At 44.2% G+C, this 27955-nt stretch overlaps 2 protein-coding genes across 4 annotated transcripts; both read left to right on the forward strand.

The window, feature by feature from the left end:
- Positions 1–3616: 3616 nt before the first annotated feature.
- On the forward strand, positions 3617–26523 carry LOC127577078 (pancreatic secretory granule membrane major glycoprotein GP2-like). Of its 3 annotated transcripts, none has more exons than XM_052027939.1 (9): positions 3617–3710; positions 17717–17774; positions 18888–18989; positions 20336–20541; positions 23242–23396; positions 24397–24636; positions 25359–25518; positions 25617–25743; positions 26359–26523. In XM_052027939.1, exons 1-9 carry the CDS (start codon positions 3651–3653, stop codon positions 26451–26453), a joined length of 1203 nt encoding a protein of 400 aa, XP_051883899.1. In that variant the 5' UTR covers positions 3617–3650; the 3' UTR covers positions 26454–26523. The 3 variants fall into 3 exon arrangements, with proteins under 3 accessions (XP_051883899.1, XP_051883898.1, XP_051883900.1); XM_052027938.1 differs by lacking the exon at positions 3617–3710 and adding an exon at positions 17145–17268; XM_052027940.1 differs by lacking the exon at positions 3617–3710 and adding an exon at positions 17568–17642.
- Positions 3960–9162, forward strand: LOC127577079 (putative nuclease HARBI1). The gene has a single exon (XM_052027941.1). It carries the CDS (start codon positions 4257–4259, stop codon positions 5412–5414), a length of 1158 nt encoding a protein of 385 aa, XP_051883901.1. The 5' UTR covers positions 3960–4256; the 3' UTR covers positions 5415–9162.
- Positions 26524–27955: the final 1432 nt, after the last annotated feature.

The following is a 27955-nucleotide window of genomic DNA, read 5'->3' on the forward strand; positions in this document are numbered from 1 at the left end:
TATCTGTGGACACATTCAATGACACAGGGTTTTCTTCAACTGAAAGCAGGTTTCTAGCCACCAAGAAATATCAAGCGACCAATCGATTTGACCAGAGGTGTTGAAATACAAGACAGTGAATGATTAGCAAGGAAAGTTCCATTAGCCCCACTGATCGATTTGCTGTGAAATAGTTTCTTGTCTATCTGTTCGAGTCAATGAAAGTTTGTACATTTTGATTGGAAGAACAGAGAGTTCACTTACCACTTGGTGAGTGGGAAACAAGGTGGATTAGAGGAACAACACGATCACAAAAATAACCCCATAACAAGGCCTTTAAAACAAAAGCAGACCAAGCACAATGGTTTAATTCTATAGGCATAGAACTGAAAGTTAGGGAGGTTATACTGAACCTATATTGACCTTGTTTAGACCACACTTAACAGTGATGTGTTCAGTTGTGTTCCCACATTATGAAAAGGACTTCGAGATACTTGTAAATTCTCTGTACACCCTTTCCAGTATTAAAACAAAAAGATTTCATACTGACAGAGAGCAGTGAATCTCTGGGATTCTCTGTCCTGGAGGTTAGATCATTGGGGATATTTAGAGAGGAAGTAAATATGTTTTTGAAAGATCAGGAAACTGAGGGTTATGGATAGCTGGCACAGAAAAGGAGCTGGGGCAGATCAGCCACATAACTATATTGAATGGCAGAGTAGGTATTTTCTTATGAAGTGCTGGGGTGCACATATCAAGAAAGGATGCACAGACAGGGTCACTTTTGTCTTTAGAAAAGGCAGCTGAGGGGTGACCTAATCAAGATCTTTAAAATCATGAAGGATGTTAATGGACCGTATTCAGTGAAAACCTTTTCATTTGTAGGGAACAGCAGAAGTATAAGATAGTCACCAAGAAATACAATGGATAATTAAGAAACTTCTTTACATAGGGAGAGGTTGAAATAAACTTATATTTAAGGCGAGCTAGAAAAGCGTGAGGGAGAAGGAAATAGACCACTTCATAACAACTTTAACTGGGTAAGTACTGTTGGGCAAGGCGGGAGTGGAGCCAGTGATTGGGCAGAATGGCTTGCTCCTGTGCCATCTATCCTATGTGGTAGTCCAGGCAACAGCTGCTGGCATTGTCCTGTCCTGTGCTGCCCTCTTCAGAGCTTTTGAAGAAATTCACTTTAAAATAGGTGGAAATCCATCCAATCCAGAGCTACGACATCTTCCTGGCGTCCCCACCCATTCTCTTCGCCTTTGCTTCCAGTTAGTCAGTCCAATCTAGAGGAACTACTACCTGACAATTTCAGTTTATTAGAGTCACATCCATAACTCCAAGCAAGCTCATCACCAAACTCCGAGACCTGGGACTCAACACCTCCCTGTGCAACTGGATCCTTGACTTCCTGACCAACAGACTGCAATCAGTGAGGATAGGCAGCAACACCTTCGGCATGATTATTCTCAACACTGGTGCCCCACAAGGCTGCGTCCTCAGCCCTCTACTCTACTCCCTATACACTCATGACTGTGTGGCCAGATTTTGCTCTAACTCCATCTACAAGTTTGCAGATGATACCACCGTAGTAGGCCGTATCTCAAATAACGATGAGTCGGAGTACAGGAAGGAGGTAGATGGTGTCATAACAACCTTTCCCTCAATGTCAGCAAAACAAAAGAGCTGGTCACTGACTTCAGAAGGAGAGAGGTGCACATGATCCTGTCTACATCATCGGTGCTGAGGTCAAGAAGGTTGAGAGCTTCAAGTTCCGAGGAGTGAACATCACCAATAACCTGTCCTGGTCGAACCACGTAGATGCTAGGGCCAAGAAAGTTCACCAGCACCTCTACTTCCTCAGGCGACTAAAGAAATTTGACATGTCCATTTTGACACTCACCAACTTTTATCGATGCACCATAGAAAGCAGCCTATCTGGATGGATCACGGTTTGGTACGGCAACTGTTCTGCCCAAGACTGCAAGAAACTGCAGAGAGTTGTGTACACTGCTCAGCACATCACGGAAACCAGCCTCCCCTCCATGGACTCTGACCATACTTCTCGCTGCCTCAGCATAATCAAAAGCCTTCACTCACCCGGGTCATTCTCTCTTCTCCCCTCTCCCATCAGGCAGAAGACACAAAAGCCTGAAAGCATGTACCACCAGGCTCAAGGACAGCTTCTATCCCGCTGTTATAAGACAATTGAACGGTTCCCTAGTACGATAAGATAGAGTCTTGACCTCACAATCTACCTCATTATGACCTTGCCCCTTATCGTCTACCTGCACTGCACTTTCTCTGTAGCTGTGACTGTTTTCCCTTGTACTACCTCAATGCACTGTGTAATGAATTGATCTGCATGAACGATATGAAGACAAGTTTTTCACTGTACCTTGGTACAAGTGACAATAATACACCAATTCCAAACTCTTTTCAGACAATTAATGATCTTCTGCTCCTCCCCACCATCTTGCATCAAAAGCAAATTTAGAACACAGATTTAATTTATTTTACTAAAATACAAATACTCCCTCTATTTACTCACATAATCCCTGCTGAATTAAGTCAGGCATTGACCGAAACTTTGTTGCACTTTAAAGTAAATTGAATGTTAACATCATAAAGCTCATTCCAAAACACTGCCAATGTGGTAAACCTAAAATAAAAGCAGAAAATGCCGGAAATATTCAGAAGGTCAGGTAGCATCTACAGATAAAAAAATGGTGTATACTATCACAGGTAATGAACACCACGTCCTTCATTTTATACTTTTCCCCAAGTCACCACAATGAACTCCAGTAAATGAAAAACAAAAACATTTACAGACACCGGAAATTTTAAGTAATAATAAAAAAGAAAATGCTGGAACAGCTCAGGAGGTCAGGCAGCATCTGCGGGAAAAGCAACAGTTAACCATTCAGACTGAAGTTCTGATGAAGGGTCACTGCCCTGAAACATTCATTGTTGCTTCCTCCCTACAGATGTTGCCTGACCCACGATGAATCCAGTGTGCCTGCCTTACCGGGGTAAAAGAGAAATGCCAATGTGGGGGCCACTACACCAGCAAGGCAAGACTCCGTTGCAATAGGAAGGCAACTACATTTCTGGTGTGCATTAAACCGGCAGAGATGCCCCAGAACTTAAATCAGTTGGGTAACATTAGGAAACCAGCTCCGTGGCAGCTGTAACTGCACTGTGGAATGAGTTGAGCTGTACGATCGGTTTGTAAGACAAGTTTTTCACTGTAGCTCGGTGCAAGTGACAATAATAAACCAACACAGATCCTCACTGTCCTTCCCTGAACCCAAACACATCACACCGCCGGCATTCACTGGAGCCAGCGCCTCCTCAGCCGGCCAGGCCCCGGGAGGGGGCAGCAAGAGGCCCGGAGGCCTCTGAGCCGAGCCCGGGCTTCAGGGGGGGGGGGGGGTGGAATTCAGTCAGGCCCGGGGCACCGAAGCTGAAAACGACAGCGTCCCGAGCGGCGCAACATCCCCGGGCCGGTACCGGCTCACAGGCCCTCACTCTCCGAGGGAAGACTTTCAGCGGGACACCCCCGGCAGTCAAACGGTGCAACCTCACAACGCGTTCCCCCCAACCCCGAACTTGACGGGGTGGGAGGGGGGAGATGGAAGAGACCGACTCACAATCGTGTTGAAACGATGGGATATTTAACCGAGCGGAGACCCAGCGGCCACTTCCCCTTTTCCTGCAGGTCGCCGGTGAGGGAATCCAACGCCGAGCGGTCGACTTCGAGCGCCGGGGGCGGGCCGGGTGCGCGCATGCGCGGCGTCCGTTTCCGGCCCTCCGCCGTTACGCCGAAAATTTGCCGGCGGAGAGCGGCGCCGATCTCCCGGCCGGGCGGCAGCGCCCGGGCCGCGGTGCCGCCGCGGAGGGAGGGAGGTGGAGGGAGGAGGAGGAGGAGGTGGCGGGGAGGGAGGGAGGAGGAAGAGGAGGCTGCCGGTCGCCAGGGGGCGCTGCGGACGGGAATTTCCTGCCCCCCCCCCTTTACGCCGCGGTTGCACGCTGGGAAAGTCGGGCCGCGGGCCCGGCCGCCGGTCACGTGACCCGGGCGGAAGCGAGGAGACTGGAAGCTTTGAAGAGTCCCCAAACTTTGCTGCCTGCCCCCCTGCTTCCACAGGCGGGGCTCCACACCCAGCCCTGCACAGCCCCTCCACTGAGACCTGCCCCTGAACCCTCTGCAGCCTCAGCCCCACATCTTGTGACCCCATCCAGGAGACCCAAGTCAGACCAACCCCTGAGACACCATGGCATTCCCCATGGGCATCCCTCTCTATACCATCATTGTGGAAGACGAGGAGGAGGAGGAGGAGCAGCAACGCATGGAGGCAAAGAGAATAAGGCAGCACGGCAAAAGGCACCATCCTACCAGGTACTACCCTCCGCAGCGTATCTACAGGCAGCGCCGGTCCTTTGAGGACCTCTCGGAGGAGCTCTGTATTCGACGAGTGCGGTTGTCCAAGGGTGCCATTGCCAATCTGTGCGACTTCCTCCGCGAAGACCTTCAGCCACACTCCACTGCCAGGACGGCGTTGTCCGTCGAAATGAAAGTCACCACCGCCCTGAACTTCTTTGGCACCGGGTCGTTTCAGGGGGCGACGGGGAACATGTGCAACATCAGTCAGGGGGCAGTGAGGGCGGCCATTCAACAGGTCACAGATGTGCTCTTCAACAAAGCTGCAGGGTTCATCAACTTTGGCATTACACCCAGGCAGCAGAGGGAAAGAGCCAAGGACTTCTGCTGCATTGCTGGATTCCCCAAGGTGCAGGGCGTTATAGGAGGCACACACGTAGCACTGAAGGCACCTGCAGAGCAGCCGCTTATATTCGTGAACAGAAAGGGGTTCCACTCTCTGAACGTTCAGATCGTCTGTGACGCCCACCAGAAAATCCTGTACGTGAATGCCAAGCATGCAGGCAGCTGTCACGACGCCGTGATTGTACAGCACTCAACACTCCCCGACCTCTTCCACGAAGACAACCACGTGCAGGGCTGGCTTCTTGGAGACCAGGCGTACGCACTGCAGACGTGGCTCATGCCTCCACTGAGCCGACCGAGAACGCAGGCCGAGGAGGCGTACAACCAGGCCCAGGCGGCAACGAGAGCCGTGGTGGAGAGGGCCATAAGACTGTTGAAAAGCAGGTTTCGTTGCCTGGACAGATCAAGCGGAGCTCTGCAGTACACGCCCCAGAGGGTCGCAAGAATTGTCATAGCCTGCTGCGTGTTGCACAATTTTGCACTACAGGAGGGCCACCTATTCAACATCGACGACGAGGAGCCACTGCTGCCGGAGGAGAGGGAACTGCAGGCCCCAGCGCTGGAAGAGGATGACCAGGAGGATTCATCCCTGGATGTGGCAAGGGCTATCCAAAAGCAGATTGTGCAGGAAGAGTTCAGTCACTGATGGTGAACTGCAGTATCCCCCTTCAGTGCCAGAAAGCGAGCGTCCTTCAAACCACTACCGAACTTAGCACGTGACTGCTGAGCAGCCCACAATGCCCAAATAGCACTGTGACAATATTTATCACCTGAGGACAAATGTTCACACCAGTTGAATGTTCCCTTTCTTGAATGACCTTAATATTCATGAATAACGGAACACAAAGTGTACAGTAATAAAAACATGTTTTTCAGTTGAAGCAAAATAACATCATGCTTGTTATTTGGAATCTGATTCATCCTTGTGGCAAAGTGTCACTGTCTCATTCATCTGTTACGGTTTGTATGTGCCACCCTAGAATCAGGCTGGCAGGCGAAGGGTGGCAGCCGTCCCATGCAGATAAGCTGTGGGTTTCGACCCATCACTGCTGACTCACTGGGACCACTGCTGCTTGCTTCTCCAAAGGGAGCTCTGGGCAGCCTATTTCCCACTGACACCCTCTGCAGATAGTGCAACATGAGGAGGACTGGCAAATGTTGCTGCTCTGACAGAATTCTGCATTGGGCAGGCAGACTTCAGTTGTTTTCTGGAACTCAACTTTTAGAATGTAAGCATTGGAACTTGCACCAGCCCACATGTGACTTTCCCAGGAAACCTGCAAGAAGTTAACCTTGTTGGTGAACTGTAACCTTCTGATGCAACAGTCATTAGGAATTTCATTGTCTTATTTGCATTGTTTATGGGAATTAGACAGTTTGCAAACTGCTCTTTCAACAGCATTAGTAAATGTAGATTCATTGTTTATATAATTAAAGACAATTTCTATTAAGTCGTAAAGCTAAGTGTTTTGCAAATGTAAAGATGCCTCCTATTACCATTCAGGAGGAGTATCATGTGATGAATTTCACATTGACTCCAGTGGGCACAGATGACCGTAGTGAATGATCTAATCTGTTACTCATCTCTGAGCTAACTTGATATGGGCTCAACAGCAAAGTACTTTGTGTAAAGCCCACAAATTTTCACCTATTGTTAATAGATATTAATTATGTTATCTGTGCTACATGTAAATTTTTAAACATTGCATCAATTGTCTGCAAACTGTGTCCCACATATTGACTGTGCAGAGCCCAACAGATGGTGTTTGGAAATTTCTAAGTCTTCTCTAGTCCATTGTTAACCTGGATCCTGTGGCGGTACTCTCACCTGTCTGTCAGTCATCATGGATCAAATCCCACTCAAAGACAAAAGCACATAACTTGGGCCAAAATTCATGTGGAGTATTAAAGCAGTACTGCACTGCAGGAGATTGGTTTTTTAGGTGGAAAGTCACAGCAGTGTCCTTCCTGCTACCTCACTGGACATGCTTTTATGCAAAGCAGAGGTGGGAAGTCAATATTTTCCCCTTGATTAACACTATCAAATCTGATTATCCACTTACTTATCTCATGGTGTTATGTGGAATGGATTGCACTGTGCACAAATTGCTGTGTAAACTTGCATTTCAATAGTATTATACTTCACTGATATCAAGGTGTTTCAGATAACCTGAGGGTGTTAATGGTGTAAATTAAGTACACATCCTTTTCTTCGTTCTTTTGCACACTGGCATTAGAATGGAATCACTTTGTGATTGCACTTTGGGTCAGTGAAGCGATTACACTTCAAACCAGTACTCTGCTTATTAACAGGTGGGTATTTAAAGCTGAAAAAGAAGTTAAAGTTAGTTGTACTTTATCAAAACTTTTCCCTCAAGAAAGTGATTACCATGCTCTGAATTTCTGTTGATTATTTTCTGTTTTTCAGAATTGTCATTTTTGATTTTGTTTTCGTATTCCCCTACAGAGGCTCCTGACGTAGTAACTTCTGAGCTCAAAATTTACAGATGTATACTAGCAGTGCAATATTCCTAATGAATCTGTATATGTGAATGATTCCCGTGCTGCTTCCTGCTGTTCCAGAGGGCCATTCTTTCTGTGACACCTTGTCGCACTCCTCCTCTTACTGAGCAACTGCAAGAATCGCATTACCTGATGGTTCACCTCCATTCAGAGCCCGAGTAGCTCCTTCACCGAGAGACAATAATTCACACACATTATTCGACTCATTTACAGATTGGCTGCACGTGGTAGGTTCTCCTCATTTTGGAGAGGTCAAAGCTCTGTTTTGTTACGGCTTTCTTCATTAAATTCCTTCCCATTCTCATCCTTGACCTCTGCAGTCCACCTGATACCGTCTATCCTGTTCCCCAAACGCCATGTGGTCTATCCATTGACATCACTGACTTTAAACTTCGGGTAGGTCTTCATTTAAAAAAAATTACAGAAATTGATAGAAATTCTTGATAGACCTGTGTATTTCAGGTGAGATTACAGACCTGGAATGATATCTTTCTCTCCACAGATACTGCCTGACCTGCTGCGTATTTCCAGCACGTTCTGTTTTTATTTCAGATTTCCATTGTTCAGAGTATCTTGGTTTTGTTTTCTTCATTAATAAACCTATTTTTATCATATGTGAACCCCACTCCCCCAGCTCCATCATTTCCCTCTTCCTCAGCTCTTTGCATTCCATTTCTTCCTACAATGTAGTTTATTTGTTCAGCAGTTTTGCTGCTGTTGTAGCTGTACTTTCACTTCCTCTCTTTGTTTGTATACTTTCACCCTTGAATGCACTTGGACTGCTGGATAATGTTCAGAATCCCAGGGGAATTTCTGTACCTTTGCTACAGCACAGAATTTCTGCTTGCATATATTTTCCTCCTTCCAAGAGTTCCAACAGACCACAATCAGCGAGGATAGACAGCAACACCTCCAGCACGATTATTCTCAACACTGGTGCCCCACAAGGCTGCGTCCTCAGCCCTCTTACTCCCTATACACTCATGACCGCGTGACCAGATTCTGCTCTAACTCCATGTACAAGTTTGCAGATGATACCAACGTAGTGGGCCGTATCTCAAATAACGATGAGTCAGAGTACAGGAAGGAGATAGAGAGCTTAGTGGAATGGTGTCATGACAACAACCTTTCCCTCAATGTCAGCAAAACAAAAGAGCTGGTCACTGACTTCAGGAAAGGTTGCGATGTACATGCACCTGTCTACATCAACAGTGCTGAGATCGAGAGGGTTGACAGCTTCAAGTTCCTTGGAGTGAACATCTCCAATAGCCTGTCCTGGTCCAACCACATTGATGCCACGGCAAAGTAAGCTCACCAGCACCTTTACTTCCACAGGAGGCTAAAGAAACTTGGCATGTCCCCTTTGACACCAACTTTTATCGATGCACCATAGAAAGCATCCTATCTGGATGCATCATAGCTTGCTATGGCAACTGCTCTGCCCGGGACTGCAAGGAACTGCAGAGAGTTGTGGACACAGCCCAGCACATCACAGAAACCAGCCTCCCCTCCATGAACTCAGTCTATACCTCTCGCTGCCTTGGTGAAGCAACCAGCATAATCAAATACTCCATCCACCTGGGTCATTCTCTCTTCTCTCCCATCAGGCAGAAGGTACAGGAGCCTGAGGGCAAATTCCACTGTGATAAGACTATTGAACAGTTCCCTTATATGATGAGGTGGACTCTTGTCCTCACAATCTACCTTGTTATGACCTTGCACCTTATTGTCTACCTGCACTGCACTTCCCTGTGGCTGTGACACTTTACTCTGTATTCTGTTATTGTTTTACCCAGTACTACCTCAATGCACAGTGTAATGAATTGATCTGTACGAATGGTATGTAAGACAAGTTTTTGACTGTACCTTGGTACAAGTGACAAAAATAAACCAAAACCAAATTTTCTTTGGCCTCCACTGGTTTGTGCTGTTCTGGCTGATGCAGTTGTGCCATCCTTAATGATTTACCCGGCAACGTTACTTTTGTTCCCTGCACTCCTTCATCCCAGTGTTATAAAGCCTTGCTACCGCTGTAAGTCAGCTGCTGATCTGTCATGCACTCTCAAAGCTGCAAAAAAAAAGGCCCCACCACTCCTCAGCTTCAATGAACTGCTAACAACTGGCCATGTCTTAATGGAGGGGGTTATCCCTTTAAGTAGTATCACTTCCTGGATTTCAAATGTGTTTACTTGGGTCAGCTTAAAAACATAGTAGCAGAAGGAGACCATTCAGCCCCTTAAGGCTGCTTCGCCATTCAGTGAGTTCATGGCTAATCTTCTACCTCAATGTCATTTTCCTGCTCTATTCTTGTACCCCTTGATTCCCCTCGCATCCAGAAACCTATCAACCTATGTTTTGACTGAACTCACTGAGCCTCCACAGCCCCATAGGGTAGAGAACTCCAAAGATTTGAATGAAGAAATTTCTGCTCAAGTAACTTACCATATATTTTGAGATGATGATGCCTTCTTCTGGACACCCTGGCTAGGGCAAACTTCCCAAATTCATCCCATCTGCATGAGTGACTATGCCACGTACATACTGTGACTACAAGAGTAGATCAGTGGTTGAGTAATTCTCCAGCAAGTGACTGACTTTTTGACACCCCAAGGCTTGTCCCTGAGCTGTAAGACACATCAGGAGTGTCATGGAATAAGTCCTCACTATTCTCAAGGGATAGGGGCATGGACTTCCTGCAGATAACAGAAAAACATGGATATCATAAGGGGCCTCTCTTTTGCACCCAATGCACCCCCAAATAAACACAGCACAGCAACAGGCCCTTCCACCCAACTCATCCATGCTGACCAAGATGCTCATCTAAGCTAGTCCCATTTGCCTGTGTTTGACCCGTATCCCTATGTCCCATAATGTTCTAAAAGCATTAATAAGCCTTAATAACCACATCAAAACATACAAATACCTAAAAGGAAATGATATCGGCTAATAAATTACTTGTATCAAAACTCGCAAGCTGTAATCAATTCTGAAATCACAAGATGCAGCTGAGTAGACGAGGACCACTCTCCAAGGGAACAGCTCATAGTAGGGAGTGACTTGACATGAGTGGTTTAGAAACTGATTACTGTATTTATGCAAGCAATGATTGGTTCCTCATTGTGCATTGTTTTTAGATATATTTGCTAGAAAAAAAACAAGATGGGGCCTGGGGATGTCCTTGTGAGTATGCAGATCCAGAGATAGGAAATCAGTAGATAACGAGGACTAAGTGTATTTGCTTCTTGCCTGGATGAGTGCAATTCCAACACTGAGAGATCCATACCATCAATAACAAAGAACCTGACTGATGTCTCATCCACCATGTCAACCATTAACTCCACAAGTGCACCATTCTGCAGAATGTACAGTCTTAGAGCATCCATTTTAGACAACATCTACCAAACCTACGACCTTTACTTTGCCCGGCGGCAGACACATGGGAACACCACCACCATCCCGCGTGCCATCCCGACTTAGAAATAAATACAGCCAATCCTTGAATAGTGCTGGGTCAAAGTCACAGAACTTCCTGCAGGGTTGTGGGACCTTCCTCACCACATGGACTGCAGTGGTTCTCAATAAGACAGCTCAGCACTGTCCTCTGAAGAATAATTAGGGATGCTGGCATTATGGAGACTCCCAGCTCCCATGAAAATATACAAAATGCTCCCAGGTGCCAATCTCCCTAAAGAGATCTAATACAAATCCAGGACGCCTATTTAATTAGTTTAATTAAATAACTGTTCTATAGTGTCTATTAGTGGCTTATATCCCTAAAACTCTAAACATTCCCTTTATTTGAAAAGCAGTACACTGCAGTTGCTGGAAATATGAAATGAAAAAGGGCGGGCTGGAAATACTCAACAAGTCATTTGGTCAGTGTTAACACTTCAGTTTAAGACCATAAGACATAGGAACAGAGTGGGGCTACTCGGCCCATCGAGTCTGCTCCGCCGATTTATTATTCCCTATCACCCCTATTCTCCTACCTTCCTCTTGTAACCTTTGATACGCTTACTAATCAAGAACCTATCAACGTCTGCTTTAAATATACCCAATGACTTGGCCTCCACAGCCATCTGTGGCAATGAATTCCACCGATTCACCACCCTCTGGCTAAAGAAATTCCTCCTCATCTCTGTTCTAAAGGGATGTCCTTCTATTCTAAGGCTGTGCCCTCTGGTCCTAGACTCTCCCACTACTGGAAACATCCTCTCCATGTCCACTCTATCTAGGCCTTTCAATATTCAATGGTTTCAATGAGATCCCCCATCATCCTTCTAACCTCCAGTGAATACAGGCCCAGAGCCATCAAACGCTCCTCACACATTAACCCTTTCAGCCCTGGGATCATTTTCGTAGACCTCCTCTGGGCCCTCTGCAATGCCAACACATTTCTTAGATATGGGGCCCAAAACTGCCCACAATACTCCAAGTGTGGTCTGACCAATGCCTTATAAGGCCTCAGCATTACCTCCTTGCTTTTATGTTCTAGTCCTCTCCAAATGAATGCTAACATTGCTTTTGCCTTCCTCACTAGCAATTCAACCTGCAAGTTAACCTTCAAGAAATCCTGCACTGGGACTCCTAGGTCCCTTTGCACCTGTGATTTCTGAATTCTCTCCCCATTTAGAAAATAGTCCGCGCCTTTATTCCTTCTACCAAAGCACATGACTGTACACTTCCCTACACTGTACTCCATCTGGCACTTCTTTGCCCATTCTCCCAACCTGTCCAAGTCCTTCTGTAGACTCCCCTCTTCCTCAACACTACCTGCTCCTTCACCTATGTTTGTATCATCCGTAAACTTGGCCACAAAGCCATCAAGGCCAGTTTAATGACCTTTCATCAGAAGTGGAAAAGTCAAAGATAAAATGGATTTCTCAAGACACAGAGAAAGGGAGAAGGGGCAGAAGGACAACAGGAAATGTCTGTAATGGGACGGAGACTGGGAGAAAGTGGATGATAACAGGAGTGACGGTTCCTGGTGAAAGTGGTGCTTTAGGCACATAGTGAAGAGCAAATGTAGGTTGGGAGGAGGTGAAAAAAGAAACCAAATAAATTGGGAAACAACCAGTCGATGAGTGAGAGAGAGAAAAAAACTATGAATGCTGGAAATGTGAAATACAGAGGCAGGAACAGCTGATTATCTGAGATCGTTGAGAGCAAAAGACTGCAATGTGCATAGCTGGAAGATGAGATGTGCTTCTTTGAGCCTGCATTGAGCTTTGTTGGAACAATGTCGGAGGTTGAAGGAAGAGAGGTTAGAGTGGGAGTAAGACGATTGGAAACTTGGGTTCAGGCTTGTGGATTGAACTGAGGTGTTCTCAAAGTGGTGACTCAATCCCCATTTAATTTCCCCAGTATAGAACAGACCACATTACGAGTGTCAAATGCTGTATGCCAAATTGGAAGAAGTGCAAGTGAATCACAGCTTCACATGGAAAGAGTGTTGTGTTCCTGGGCAGTGTGAAGGGAGCAGACAAAAGAATAGTCGTTACATCTCTTGCAGCTGCACAGCTGGAATATTGAACCAAGGTGTCCCAAATGAAATGTTCCCACTGGGATGCTTGGAGAGGAGGGGAGGAGAAGGTGTATCTGGTAGTGGAGACACACTGGATGTGTCTGAAATCACAGAGGATGATCCCTCAAAAGTGGAGGCTCAGACTCTTCCCTTCGTCATCTTCTCCAACTCCATGAGTTAGTTTGGCCACCAGTATCTGCCATAAGGCCATTAACTCCCACAGCTACCATGACTAGGCTTCCTCCCATCCTGCATCTTGTATGAACTATACATTCTATTCTCCCAGCTTTTTCATCTCCATATCCATCACATCCGATCTAATGATGCAACCTTCCACATCAGTGCTTCCAATTGTCTTCCTTCATTTTTGAAAAGCCAGGTTTAATATGTAATTCAATTCCAGTGACTACAACATTGGCAGCTCTTTCAACCAGGAACTTGTGGAATACTGAGCACTAATCCAGTTATTAATGAAAACAGTGCACAATATCTTTTAGAAGTAGCAGTCATTACCCAGATGCCAGTACAAGAAGTTCTGCAACACAGCCCAATCACTCTAATGTCGGACTGTCCACGGTACTATCTATGTAGTCTGTTCGCAAGAGATCCTGCAGATGCTGGAATCTGCAGGATCTGGCTACTGCCCTCTTCCTTTCCAGTCCCGATGAAGGGTCTCAACCTGAAACACCAACTGTTTATTTCACTCCATAGATGCTGCCTGACCTGCTGAGTTCCTCCAGCATTTTGTGTGTGTCGCATGTAATCTTTTCATTTGAAGATGCACTGACTGAACCTCCCTTAGCTGGTATATGTACCAACACCTTACTTTTTGCTGTAGCAATAGTGGTATTATTACCTGAAACATTAATACCAACACATTATTGACTGCAATAGGCTAGTGATAGAGGGAAGTAGACACAACAAAAGTTCAAAATTGCACGGCATAATTTTGGGGTATGTTTAGCTTAGTGTGGTGAATATCTGGTATTAACATATTAATGGCCCTTTGGACAACATTGTGGGTGGTACAGCAGCTGCTGCCTCAAAGTACCGAAGACCCGGATTCGATCCTGACCTCAGGTGCTGTCTGTGTGGAGATTGCACACTCTCCCTGTGATTGTGTAGGTTTCCTCAAGATAACCTGGTTTCCTCCCACATCCCAAAGATATGCAGTTTGGTAGATTAATTAGCCACTCCAAATTGCCCTGGTGTGTAGGTGAGTGGGTCCAGATGAAGGGTCTCAACCCAAAACATCAACTGTCCATTTCCCTCCACAGATGCAGCCTGACCGGCTGAGTTCCTCCAGCATCTTGTTTGTTGCTCCAGATTCCGGCATCTGCAGTCTTGGGAATAACAATGCTTTTCTTCGCAAAGTACTTTTGGCAATGTGTTCCACATTCTTACCACACCTTGGATAAATAAGTTTATGGAATGTTAGCATGCAGTGCCCATTGGTTCTCCAGTAATGGTGGACAGTGCAAGACTTCAACTACAAAATCATCCCAAATCAAAGGTTTAAAACTAGATTGAGTTTATCTTCAAATGGCATATATAAAGTGCACTATCTCTAAGACACTTCACAAAAGGATGGGAAATTGAGGTTAGCACTTGCCATTCCCATTGAAAGCAACTATGTGGTGTTGTGGGTTAGGCATTTTCCTTTCACGTATGGAGTTGGAGTTCAAATCCAGATGAGGTGAATGGAATATATTCCACCCTTCCCACCCCACCCCCTCCCCTCCCATCCCATCCCACCCCACTTCAGAAACAGAAGCAGGAGAACAGTGTTCCATAGCTGGAGGGCATCACGGCATAAGTATGACTTAATTGAAAAGATAAGACAGTAAAGCTGCAATAATCTGGCACACCCAGGACTATGGTGGCGCCAGACCACCAGATTTTCCAGACCATTGGATGTTATTTCAATTCAGATCCCAAACATGTCTCACTGACTTTCTTTTGGAGTTGCACAGTGTTATAACCAACATTCCAGTGAAACAGATAAGCTTAAGTGGAGTGCGGGAACCAGGACCCTGTTGAGTGAAGGGGAGCATGGGAACCGGAGACCTGGAGAGTGGGAAGGAAGTGCAGCAAACCTCACCTGGTGAGCCAGCTGCCAAACCATCAGGATTTGCATATTGTTGGATAATGGATCATTGGAGTTTTACTGTATTGTGATTTCAGGCTTGAGCACCTAATTTGCTTTTGTACCTCAGTGCAGTACTGAGGGAGTTCTGCACTATTACATCTGTTAAACAACGGCAAGCAAGCTGTGATTTAACCAACAGGTCCTTAACAGACCCAGGCGACAGGGGTGAAGGTAGTTGAGCTGCTGTCCCATAGCTCCAGCAAATAGAGTTCAATCCTGACCTCTGGTGCTCTCTGTGTGGAGTTTGCACGTTCTCCCAGTGACCAGTGGTTCTCCTCTGGGTCACCTCCCTCACACATCCCAAAGACGTGTGGGTTGCTAGGTTAATTGGCCGCAGTAAATTGCCCATAGTAAGTAGACGAATAGTAGAATCTGTGGGCAATCGGTGGGAATGTGGGGAAAATAGAATGGAATCAGTGTAGGAATGGTGTAAATAGGTGTTCAATGGCCAGTGCGGACAAGCTGGGCCAAAGGGTCTATTTCCATGTTGTATGACTTTATGAGACCCAATCTCAGTGCTGACTATGTAATGCAAGGCTGTGGCATCAACACTCTTCTCAATCTTCCTCACTGAAATAGTGTTTTTCACCTTCAATAAGCTTCCTGCTGGAGTGCAGTTAATCTACAGAACAAATGGGAAACTGTTCTATCCAACACACGAGTACTCCAATCTCAGTCTTTGAGCCACAGCATACAGACGATAAATGCATATACACGTCTGAAAGCTGCACTCTAAGTCATCAGTGTATATTTCCATGAATGAGTCAAGATGAGATGGAATAAGATATCTTTATTAGTCACACGTACATCAAAACACAGTGAAATACATCTTTAGCATTGAGTGTACTGGGGGCAGCCCGCAAGTGTTGCCATGCTTCCAGCGCCAACATAGCGTGCCCACAACTTCCTAACCCGTACATCTTTGGAATGTGGGAGGAAACCAGAGCACCCAGAGGAAACCCACGCAGTCACGGGGAGAATGTACAAACTCCTTACAGACAGCGGCTGGAATTGAACTCAGGTCGCTGGTGCCATAATAGCGTTATGCTAACCGCTACACTACCGAGAATGTATCTTACAGTAACCATCCACGAGACAGTTATCCTCTACTGACCTGTTCCTGCTGTATATCACTGCCCTCTGACACAACAAGATCCAGGTGCACGTAAACCATTCCCTGTAAGTCACTACTCAATGAAGGCAGACATCATTGACAAAATTCATTATTGCCTTCAATGCACTATGATGACCTTTGGTTGTCTGAGGAAGAGAATGTTCCAAGGGCAAGACCTCAAACTTGGCACAAACCTTACAATCTACCAGGCAGCAGGGATCCTGACCCTCCTGTAGACTCATAAGACCTACAGCAGGGACCTCAGAGTCCTGGAGAGGTACCAGCAAAGACATCAGTGCAAAACCCTCCAAAAGCATCGGCAAGATAAACAGACCAATGTTGGTGACCTTTCCAGGCAAGCCAAAGGTCCAAAGGTCTCTAATTGCATTCAGTGGCACCTGATGGACAGACACATCATCCACATGTCAAACACCAGATCCTGAAATAAGCATTCTCCTGCAAGCTACATCATGGCAAAAGATTACCAAAGTAGAGAGAACAAACAGTTTAAGGATGTTCTCAAAGCCTCCTTGAAAAGGTGCATCTTCTGTACCAATTCATGGGAATCCCCGACCCGTGCCTGTTCAAAACAGAGAAGGAGCATTTGTGGTGGAACTGAGAACGGCCAGGAGCACACAGAAGCCCACCAATAAATGGTGGAAGGAGTGCATCTACAGACAGCTGCCTGCCTGTCCTGTCAAGCACCTCCCGTGGCAGAGACTGTAGGGCCCACGTTGGCCTCACCAGCCAGCTCAAAACCCACCAAATTGGAATGAGGACCAGCCTAAAAAGATCCATCTCTGGATGAGATGTTAAGTTGTGCCTCCTCCTCCTCCTATTAAAGATCCAATGATGCCAGGCAGACAGAGTCCAGCATGGTCTTCCTGATGTAATGTTCACTATTTATACACAAACCATCACCACAAAGACACAACAATGTGGCCATTATCTCTCTGCTGTCTCTGGGACTTTTTGTGAACAAATTTTTACTGTGTTCCTAACACAGAACAATAATTACACTTCAAGTAGGCAAATTCCTCCGCGCCCTCCCACAGCCGTGAAAGAGGCTTGTAACTATAAATTATTGTCTTCAGGACAATTTTTAGAAGTTTTTTTTAATGTCACGTTCAGAATTTTACATTGGTGGGATCTCCTCAGATGAGAGGCGAATTTGCAGAGCTTGTTTGTGGGTAAGTGAAATTGGTTGAACGAAAAAAAATCGCCGTCTTCCACTAAAGGATCAATAAAGGGCGTCCTGCTGTCTGGGTCCATAACAAACGTTGATTACACCTCAAATACCCAGAGGCTTGATGCAAGTGTCTGTCTTCAATAATTAATCAATGATCAGAAGGAACTTGAGTAATGGATTTCAAGCGTTCGTTTCTTTGTGCTCCTTCGCGTTTTCTTTTCGTTACTAATTATGAATTCATTAAACTCAACCAGCTGACGCCACAGCTGAAACTAATATCCCTTCAAGTCATCCACCCACGAACTTGCCACCAGAGTTTAAAAGCCCGTTTGACAATCCTGGATACCGTTTTGGGAGGAACGCGTTAGGGAGATGGTATGTGGAAGGGTGGGCAGCAACGATTCGGGAAGATGGCAACTGAAATAACAACGTGTGTTTTTTTTAAACAGGTGCTATTAAACGTGTTGACGCTGCTGTTTTGCGGGCTTGTTCCCGTGTACAGTACTGGTAAGTGATTCTTTAAAAAAAACTAGGTATTCGTGTAAGATATTTTGCCTGTCACCACAATGACATATAGCCAATTCTTGTAAAACACTAATGATTCCGTCTTATCACTTCCCTCAAGGCTTGTGTTCCAAGCCACCTTACGACTGGCGTACGAGCTCTACTTTATCAGTTTATTTTGGTAACTGTCACCTTGAAGACGCTCTCTAAAATGGAACGACCGCCTATTTCATAATCGTGCACTCATCCATTCTTTCAAAGTTCTGCCTCCAAGTTTCCTTGTAATATAGATAAAAAAATCATTTGACCTCAAATTGAAAGATTATTTGAAGGGAGAGGTACTCATTTGGTGTGAGTTATATAGGACTTATTAACCCTACATTGAATTGCTGGGGTATAACTATTCTATTATGGGATCTCAACTTCACTGGAAAGTAGTGGTAAACTGACCTTGAATTGCTGCATCCTTTCTGGTGAAAGCATTCCCATAGTAGGGCTGTTGAATGGCGTTCCAGGATTTGGAATCTAACATTGAAGGATTAGTGATGCACCCCCAGGTTGGGGTGGTGTGTGACTTGGTGAGGAACCAGAAGCTGGTGGTGCTCCCATGGGCTGGCTGGCCTTGTTCCTGGTGGTGGAAGTTCTGGGCTTGGGAGTTACTGTAATAGTCTGGGTGAGTAACTGTAATGCATTTTGTAGATGATACAGTGCCTATTGTGGGGATACTTCAAGTCTAGGAGTGATCACTTCAGCAACACCTATGTAGCCTGCATTTTGTTGTTACTACCCACAAACATCAAGTGGGTATGGCTGTTCAAAGTCCTGCTGGCTGTTTTGTGGTTGGATAAAAACTGGCTACTGTACTACCTGAAAACTTGAATCAAAATTGCAGATGCTGAAAATCTTAAATGATGCTGGAAATGCACTACAGGTCAGACAGCATGTGTGGAAGAACCTGCAGCCCTTTACTAGAACATTCTGTATGACTGACCTTGACTTCAGTGACTGTCAGTCATGACCTTTTGAGCCTCAATGTATGAAGTATGGTTACTAGTACACAATGCTGAATATTACTTCAGTGTATTTGGTTATACTGATTCATTTTTTCCCCACTAGACTGTGACCCCAACCCTTGTAAGAATGAGGGGACCTGTGTTGTTGTAGATGGGCTTGCTCAGTGCAACTGTCTTCATGGGCTCAGAGGAGAGACTTGTGAAGGTAAAGTACTTCATGACTAAATCTGACTGCTTCAAAGTGCCCCTATTATAGTAGTAACCAACCTGGCATCCCTATACTGTTTGAATAGGGATTGTAACAAATGTGGTATAATTGAAAATACTTAAGCTGTTAAAAGACTGTTTAGTCTGCATTGTCACTACCACTACCATCAACCAGAGTCTAACAGTCCACTTCAATTCCCCTAATAAATCTAATCCCATTGCTCTTGCTAAATGGTGAATTGCTAAACTAACTGTGTTTAAAACAATCTTGGTTGTCGTCTTTCAATCATCAAGAGAAGCAGCTGGAAATGGCCTCTTGAATAATTGTAATCTTGCTTCTGCATGAGATCTCAGAAGCATTTAAAACCAGGTGATCTGCCTATGGTATTTTGACTACCAGTAGCATTATGGCTCCTTCAAATTCATTCACTGGTACCATCTTTTAAGGTACCTACACTTTAACTGGCTGTTACCCTGGAGCCTGGGACTTGGGAATGGTACAAAGTAAGAGAGGATGGCTGAATGCTTAGTGAAGATACAACAGGTGTTTACTTCCAGTCCTAGGGATACTCTAGAACAAGGATTCCTTTGTGGTGTTGCTATCTGATCAACAAACTTATTAATTCCATTGACAGGGACTTGATTATCTAAACTTCCTCACTTGAGGAATAATTTGTTTCCTATTTCTTGTGCTCTTTGTGAATGCAATATGATGGTTAATTTGTAGAGCTATTCTTCAATAGTGTGGCCTGTTGACCCAGGGAAGTTAAAATTCCTCTATGCTTATTGGGAATCCTCATTTCAGCTACTGTCAGTGTGAAGTATGAAACCACCTGGTTCATGTACTTCAAGAAATCACCTTCACCCAGTCTGGGGTAACTTCAGATGACATTAATTTAACAGTCCATCTGAATTGCCCGTGTTTGGGCAGCAGTTGAGGATGGACAAACATCAGCTTGTACCTTGTCTACACCTGTGATTCAAAACTTGAACAGGTGCTCCCCAGGTTACAACAAGGTTCTGTTCAAGAGAACTGTTTCTAACTTAAACACAAATTAGAAATGAGGTCACCTAGCAATGTATTTAAACATGCCAACTTGTAGTTAACAGGGGCATCTAACCTGACCATCAGATCTTCTCTGGAAGATGCAGTGAGCTTCCACACAGCTTCCTGCAGCAGCAGCTGGCAGATCTGTCTCCCAAATGCTTGTTCGTGTTTACAGGCTATCCATTAATCAGGCATTTGTAACCTGGGGAGGACCTCTATTGATACTGGAATGCTAACAAAATTGTCATGAGTATCTTGTGGTAGGGAAGGTCATTAAATGTGAGTTTTTCCTGCAGATATAAAAATGGATGTTGAGTGTGAGCAGACCTACATAAAAGTACTAATTATAAAGGATTACTTTGATTGGAAAAATGTAAGCATGGACTCTGTACAGTTGGCTGAGGATGCCTGCAAAGCTGCAATAGAAGTTGTAAATGGAGAAGAATACTACACTATCACTATACACCACAATAATTACTCCAGTTGTGGTACTGTTGTGCTGGTAAGGATTTCATTTATCTGCAATGGTTTTCAAATTTGCCTAGTTGGTTTCCATGAGTTATATAAATCAGACAATTAGTCAATTTTCAACAACCAATAAAAAGTAGGGTGGAATGGACACTTTGGAGTGTGTGTTAGTGGGAAGCTTTTGCTCGAGGCTTCAGTGAGAAGAGGCTAAAGGAAGTTTTTGTTTATCAGTACCTAGGTAAAGTAGTGACAATAGATCCTGGGTCAGTGGTGTTTTTCCTGCCAGATGTGAGGTCTCAAGTCTCCTTGATAGCTACATCTGCAGGAGGTGCATCCAACTGCAGCTCCTTGGTGTTAGAGAACTGGAGCTGCAGCTGGATGCTCTCCTTGTATGGGGGGTGATAGATAAAAGCACCACCCAAGTTGCAGGTAGCTGGGTGACTGTCAGTGGAAGGGAATATGCAGATGGTGCAGAATACCCTGTGACCATTCCCCTCAATAACATGTATGCTGCTTTGGATACTATTTGGTGGGGGGAGGGGGAAGAGAAACCCCCTACTGGGGAAAGCCACTGTGGTTAGGTTGCTCTGAGTCTGGCTCATTCCTCTGGGGGGGGGGGAGCAATAGTGATAGGGGACTCCATAGTTGGGGGAGCAGACAGGAGATTCTATGGATGTGAAAGACTCCCAGATGGCATGTTGCCTCACAGGTGCCAGGGTCAAGGATGTCCCTGATCAGGTCCACAGCATTCTAAAGGGGGAGGGTGAGCAGCCAGAAGTCATGGTACACATTGGTACCAATGACAAAAGGTAGGAAAAAGTGAATATGGGGAACTAGGTAGCAAGTTGAAAAGCAGGATCTTGAGGGTAGTAATCTCTGGATTGCTCACTGTATCAGTGAGGGTAAGAATAGGCTGATTTGGCAGATGACTGTGGTTGAGAAATTGGGACAGGGTTTCAGACTTGTAGATCATTGGGATCCCTTCTGAGGAAGGTACAAACTGTACAAAGGATGGCTTACACCTGAACTGGAGGGGACCAATATCCTTGCAGGCTCATGAGCTATTGTGGAGGGTTTAAACTAGTTTGGTGGGGGATGAGAACCTGAGGGAGGTCAGAGGATGGGGCAGATAGTCTACACTGCATCAAGCTGTACACTGAGGAAGGATAGGCAGTTGATGGGTTAAAATTGCAGTCAGTTGGATGGGTTAAGTATCTATTTTGAGAGAAGCATCAAGAACAAAAGTGGTGAACTTGAGTATGGTACTAATGTGTCCAGTAGAGACTTGGCTGTCACAAGGGCAGGAATGTCTGCTTGATTTTCCAGGGTTTAGATCCTTCAAAAGGGACAGAGGTAAGAGGTGGGAGTGGCATTGCTAAATGGGGATAGTATCACAGCTGCCAAAGGGACAATTTCTTGGAGACTGTCCCCTGAGTCAGTGGAGGTCAGAAGTGGAAAGGGAGCAATCAATAATTGGGAATATTCTATAGACCACACCCCCCTATCAACAGACAAGGAACAGATCAGGAGGTAGATTTTGGGGAGGTACAAAAATAATGGTTGCTGTCATCAGTGATTTCAACTTCCATAATATTGATTTGCACCTCCTTAGTGCAAAAGGGTTGGGGCAGAATTTGTTGGGTGTTCAGGAAGGATTCCTGACACACTATCTAGACAGGCCAACAAGAGGAAAGGCCATTCTGGATCTGGTACTAGGCAATGAACCTGGTTAGGTGTCAGATATCAATAGATCAGCATTTCAGAGACAGTGACCACAACTCCCTGACTTTTATCCTTGCCTTGAAGAGGGATAGGAGCAGATGGTATGTGATAGTATTTAATTGGGAGAGGGTGAATCATGATGCATTAGGCAGGAACTTGGTATCAATTGGGAGTAGACTTAATTTGAAATGCACAATGGGAATGTGGCAGTTATTTAGAGATTATTTGCATGGGGTTCTGTATAGGTTTGTCCCATTGAGGCAGGAAAAGGATGGTAGGGTGAAGGAACAATGATGAGAGATGTGGAATATTTAGTGAAGATGAAGTTTGCTTAAGGTTTAGGGAGTAAGGATCAGAAGGGCTCTAGAAACCTTCAAGGTAGCCAGGAAGGAGCTTAAGACTAGAATTGGGAGAGCTAGAAGGGGGCATGAGAAGCCTTGGCAAATAGAATTAAGGAACACCAAGGTGCTCTACTTCTGTGAAGAATAGGAGGATGATTAGAGTGAAGGTAGGACCAATTGGGGAGATAGAAGCAAACCTGCCTGAAGGAGGTAGGAGAGGTCCTTGATGAATACTACTTCATACTCATCTGTGAGACTTCACCACTTGTGAGGACAGTGTAAAACAGGCTGAGCTAGAACATATCTATGTTAAGGAGGATGTGCTGGAACTAAAACAGCAGGATAGATGAGTCCCTGGGACCAGATGGATATCCCAGGATACTACAGGAGATTTGAGCCCCTGGCAATCTTTGCATCCTCACTGGCCACAGGAGTAGTATGAGATGATTGGAGGGTGGCAAATCTTTCTCCTTCAAGAAAAGGAGTAGGGACAACTCTGGGAATTATAGACCAGTGAGTCTTGCACATTAAACTAGCATCTATTAGTGTTTTTTAAAAAAAAATCCTTTGAGGAAAATAGACCATCCCTTTTGTGCATATTAATAAACTGGCATTTTTAAGTTGGGAACAAAGACCCTGCTGAACTATTCCTAATGGAACTTTCATTCTAGAGTAATGCTACCCACATTATGTATATTAATGAACTGGAGACTCGACATGCAACAGGTATCATCACCAGGCTTCCTTCTGAAGCAATTGACTTCACTTGTGTGTACTACCGTGAAAGGACAGTGCAACTTGCATTTCCAATACAGCCAAAGACTACGTAAGTTCAGACTAGAACTTTATACATTATTTCCTTGGTACAGATTGACTTGCAGAAATTGGTATTGTTTCCCACTTGGTGGAATGAGTATCTATTGGAGTATAAATTCACTAGTCATTTAACACTAAAGATGTATTTTCTAAATGTACAACATGTTCATCTAAAGCTAATACTGCAAAAGCTGGAGTTCTGTGCTAAATTCACTTGTTGATGAAGTGGAGGGAATGATGCATTTGGATAGTGTCCCTTGTGCTATTGTTTCCAGCCTGTAGTGTTGGACTTTGCTGTCTCCAATGACTTCTCACTCCTGTGATCAATTAATGCTGGAGATTGTCTCCTTATTTTAGTCTGATAACCTGACACATTAACCAGTCTTGTGTGGTAACCTGAATGTCTGTTAAGGCTGTATACCCTGTCAATTACCCTAATCTGAAGTGGCCATTTTAACCCCTTGACTATAACAGATATCAGAAAAAACTTTGACTAATGGAAACAGTTTAAAATATCCATGATTGTAGATCTTGTGCTGAATCTAGGTTCTTGGTAGAAGGATGAAGTTTGGGTGTACTTCAGTATAGCAAATGCTCTCTTAAAACTGCTATTTAATGGATTGGTTTGTATTAGTGACAGCATTATAGTTGCATAAATAAGCAGATGTTTTTAATGGAACACATGCATAGATGTAACCAATCCTACAATATTCCCAACACCCCTTCTAACCCACCTCCACTGATGCTGCAATCTACCTGGAACAATCATTGTGTAATATTCAGTTAAAACACTAAACATAATCAAATGCTATCCTCCACAATTAGAGCAACTATAGGAATCTAAATGATTGCTTAATTCTATTGGTGTTTTGCCAACAGAAGATGAATATTTGAGAATTCTCAAATCATCCTAGTCATCAAACATGCCTTGTGCAGGTTTATAAATGAAGAGTGAATGCACCTGTGTCCCAGTTTTGCATTGGTCTGAGTAAGTAACCTGTCCACTTTAGAGTTGCAGTACTACATGTGCAGGAAGGAGTAGTCACCATATCAATGGCTCTCTATGAAAGCGCCAAGTATGAGACTGCTTATGTGGAACTGCCAGTTATACCTTGGTCGGAGAGATTGTACATCAGTTTGAAGATTGAACCTGGAGAGCAGAACTTCTTTGTCTTGACTATAAATGATTGTTGGGCTACGCCAACCAAAGATCCCGATGACTTGCCTCAGTATTACCTGATAAAGAAGGGGTAAGAAAGATTTCTGGCTCTTAACCACAATGGCATCACACATGCATTTCAGTCAGTACATCACATCTTCAGTAGTCTTAAGAATCTCATCTGATGTTAGTGGATTGCACTTTTTAAAAAAAAATCAAATTCCTGTAAATAGTCCTAAACTAAGCATAGTTGTTACATTAACTGCATTTAATGCTCTATTTTTCAATGACTTTAATCTCCAATGGAAGAAAAATGGTTAAATCAAAATGAATTTGAGTCTAGAATGTACTGGGTCTTTTGAATACTCCAAGATAGCTTTATTAGTCACATGTACATCAAAACAGTGAATTACATCTTTGGGTAGAGTGTTCTGAGGGCAGCCTGCAAGTGTCATCACACTTCCAGTGCTAACATAGCATGCCCACAACTTCCTAACTGCCACATCTTTGGAATGTGGGAGGAAACTCATAGACATAGGGAGAACATACAAACTCTTTACAGACAGCAGCTGGAATTGAATCCAGATTGCTAGTGCTGTAAAGCATTACACTAACCACACTACTGCCTGCTCCAAATCTTTGTTCATTCCTTCTGCCTTGTTCTCCAGTAATTCAACCTGGGAAGTGGATTAATCAATTTCCTAATTGTAACTTTAGGAAATTGGTAATAAGTAATTTTGAATTTCTCCAATTGAAATTGAACACTTGCTGACTTTAATGAGCTATTTCATGCACTAATAATTTGATCATCAGATGTCCTACTGATGAGACTGTGCAGTATCACAATCAAATTGGAAATGAGACAACAGGCAACTTCAGTATGCAAATGTTTCGATTTACCAAGCATCCTGTGGTGTTCCTGCATTGCAGAACTGAAATTTGTGTTCCTGACAGTCTGGAGCCTTGTATGATTGTAAGTTGTTTGTCTCTGACAGTAGAATTTAAGCACTTGCTCTTCCTCTTTAAAAATGTAAAAATATTAACATTTCCATTTTACTTTCCAATGTGTAGGAATGTCTTGGCCAATCATCACAGAAAACCAAAAGGGAAACCCATAACAACTATAGAGGGTTGTTGACTTATGGACCTATTCATTGGACCCATCCAAAGTCACATCTGCCTGAAGGTCGCAAGTCCAGTAAGTTTCTTTGTGAAGCCAAAAACAAAGGCAAATCTAAGCATTTTAATTTTACCCTGATTATTCTACCTAATTAAATCCTGGCCAAAATCTTGGGGCATTCTACCACAACTAGCCAACCCTGATCTAAGAAGCGTTGCTGCTGCTTTCGCCCAACCTAATTTTCAACTGAGTAAATTGGCAATCTTGGATTTATCCTTGACAAATGTGAAAGGTGTGATAGTCAACACTGGCCAACAATGCCTTAATTGGGATAAGATTGGTTGTATCAAAATCATCAGCCATCTCTTCAGGAAATAGCAATATTTTGCTTCCTATTGGATACAGAGCTATATCATTAGACATTAAAGTACTGTGACCTCGAGTTTCACCTGCAGGCTTATTGCAGATCACTATTCTGTACTGCGGGAAACCTAAATTTGCAGTGACAATTGCATGTGTTCTTGTAATTCTGTCTGTCTGAACCAAGAATCAGATTTGCATGTGAGTTTGACTGAGTATGGTATTCCAAGGCAAGTGGCCATCCAGAGGGTGGATAAACTTTTTTTCCTAAATTCCAGCTCTTATTCTTGATGCTACTACACCAGCATAATTCCTTGCAATCTTCTGTTGCAGATCTTGTGCTTGCTACCATTCCAGGCATAATTGTGATATCTTCAATGGCATTCCTTGTCCTTGCAATTACTTTGGCTAAAGTAATGAGAACATAAAGTCAGCTGCTTGTCCTGCAAAATTTACAAACTGAATAAAGGCATCAATACATAACTAAATGTGTGACAATGAATTGGTGAAAGTGTGTAATCCTATGGGTATTGCTAGGTCTTTAACTTTGGATTGCCAAATTATCCTAACTGCAGTGAAAACAATGTAAAACTTCCCAGTGTTTGACAAATACAGAATAGTGACTGAACACATGGTATTGCTCTTCTACATTTAGAAGTGCCTTGTGCTGTACTTGACTGGTGTTTTTGTAATGCATTGGCTCTATCCATGCCTGGGATCCACAAATGTTTTGGCTATGGGCCAATATTCCTGAAGTATGGGGATGTAACATTTATTTGGAGAGAAAACCAAAGATGTTCTGTCCATCTATTGCTGTGATGGACCTGGGAATGGGATCTGGATTGTCAGTCTGGTGTCAACATACGATGTGGCTGATCCATCAGATGATGGCATAACTTAGGGACTTGATGGAGATGTTGGTCTGATGATGCTTATCCTGCCAGTGTGCTTGGATGATTTTGCAGAGGTGGTCTCTTGCATTCAAAATGCCTGTTGTAGGTAATCCCTGCCCATAGAAGGACAGGGCTCTCCATTAACTAATGCACTGAACTTTGTTCTGGGTTTGGATCTTCAAGCACCTTGACTCAGAGGTGGTGACATCCCCCAAATTGTGGGGGAGGGGAAACAGCTCTCAGAAGCAGATGGTATCCCTACTAAAGCTATCGAATTTAACAGGATTTCATTTGCCTGGCTTGTGTAACTTCCATCTGAGGACCAATTTAGTGCAGTACCTACTAGAAGGTCTCCCTGCTGTCTGTCATAGGGAAGTCATTAGCAGGGACTCTCAGTGGATGAAGAACTACTCCCTAGATCACTGCATTTCATTGAATCAGAAATGATTTGTATCAAAGAACAGCATCAGTCAGACTTTGCCTTTTGACCAAGAGCTTTAGACTTCAAGCAATAGGGACGGTATCATTCTTTAATAGGTAACCAAAATAATTACTTTGACATAATAGATATAGCCTTGTCTCCCCCTTCTTGAATAGCATCAACTCTGCTTATAAACATGCCATGTGGCACTTAGCACAAACAGACTAGAAGTCAATGTACACTGCATTAACCAATTAAGATTTGTTTATTAGTCACAGGTACATCAAAACATAATGAAATGCATAGTGTTCCAGGAGCAGTCCATAAGTGTTGCCCTGCTTCTGGTACTAATGTAGCAAGCCCATAGCTTCCTAACCTGCACATCTTTGGAATGTGGGAGGAAATGGGAGCACCTGGAAGAAATCTACATGGACACTAGAGAATGTACAAACTCCTTATGGACAGCAGCTACCATTAAACCTGGGTTGCTGGTGCTCTAGTATTACACTACCTGCCATTTTAAGGGTAATGTAAATTTTCTCTCATCTGATCTGCACATACTTGCTTTAAATTTTCCTCTAGGTGCCTATTAATCCTGTCTCAGATCAATGTTACT

Source organism: Pristis pectinata, chromosome 13 (assembly GCF_009764475.1).
Source record: "Pristis pectinata isolate sPriPec2 chromosome 13, sPriPec2.1.pri, whole genome shotgun sequence".
Lineage (NCBI taxonomy): Eukaryota > Metazoa > Chordata > Chondrichthyes > Rhinopristiformes > Pristidae > Pristis > Pristis pectinata.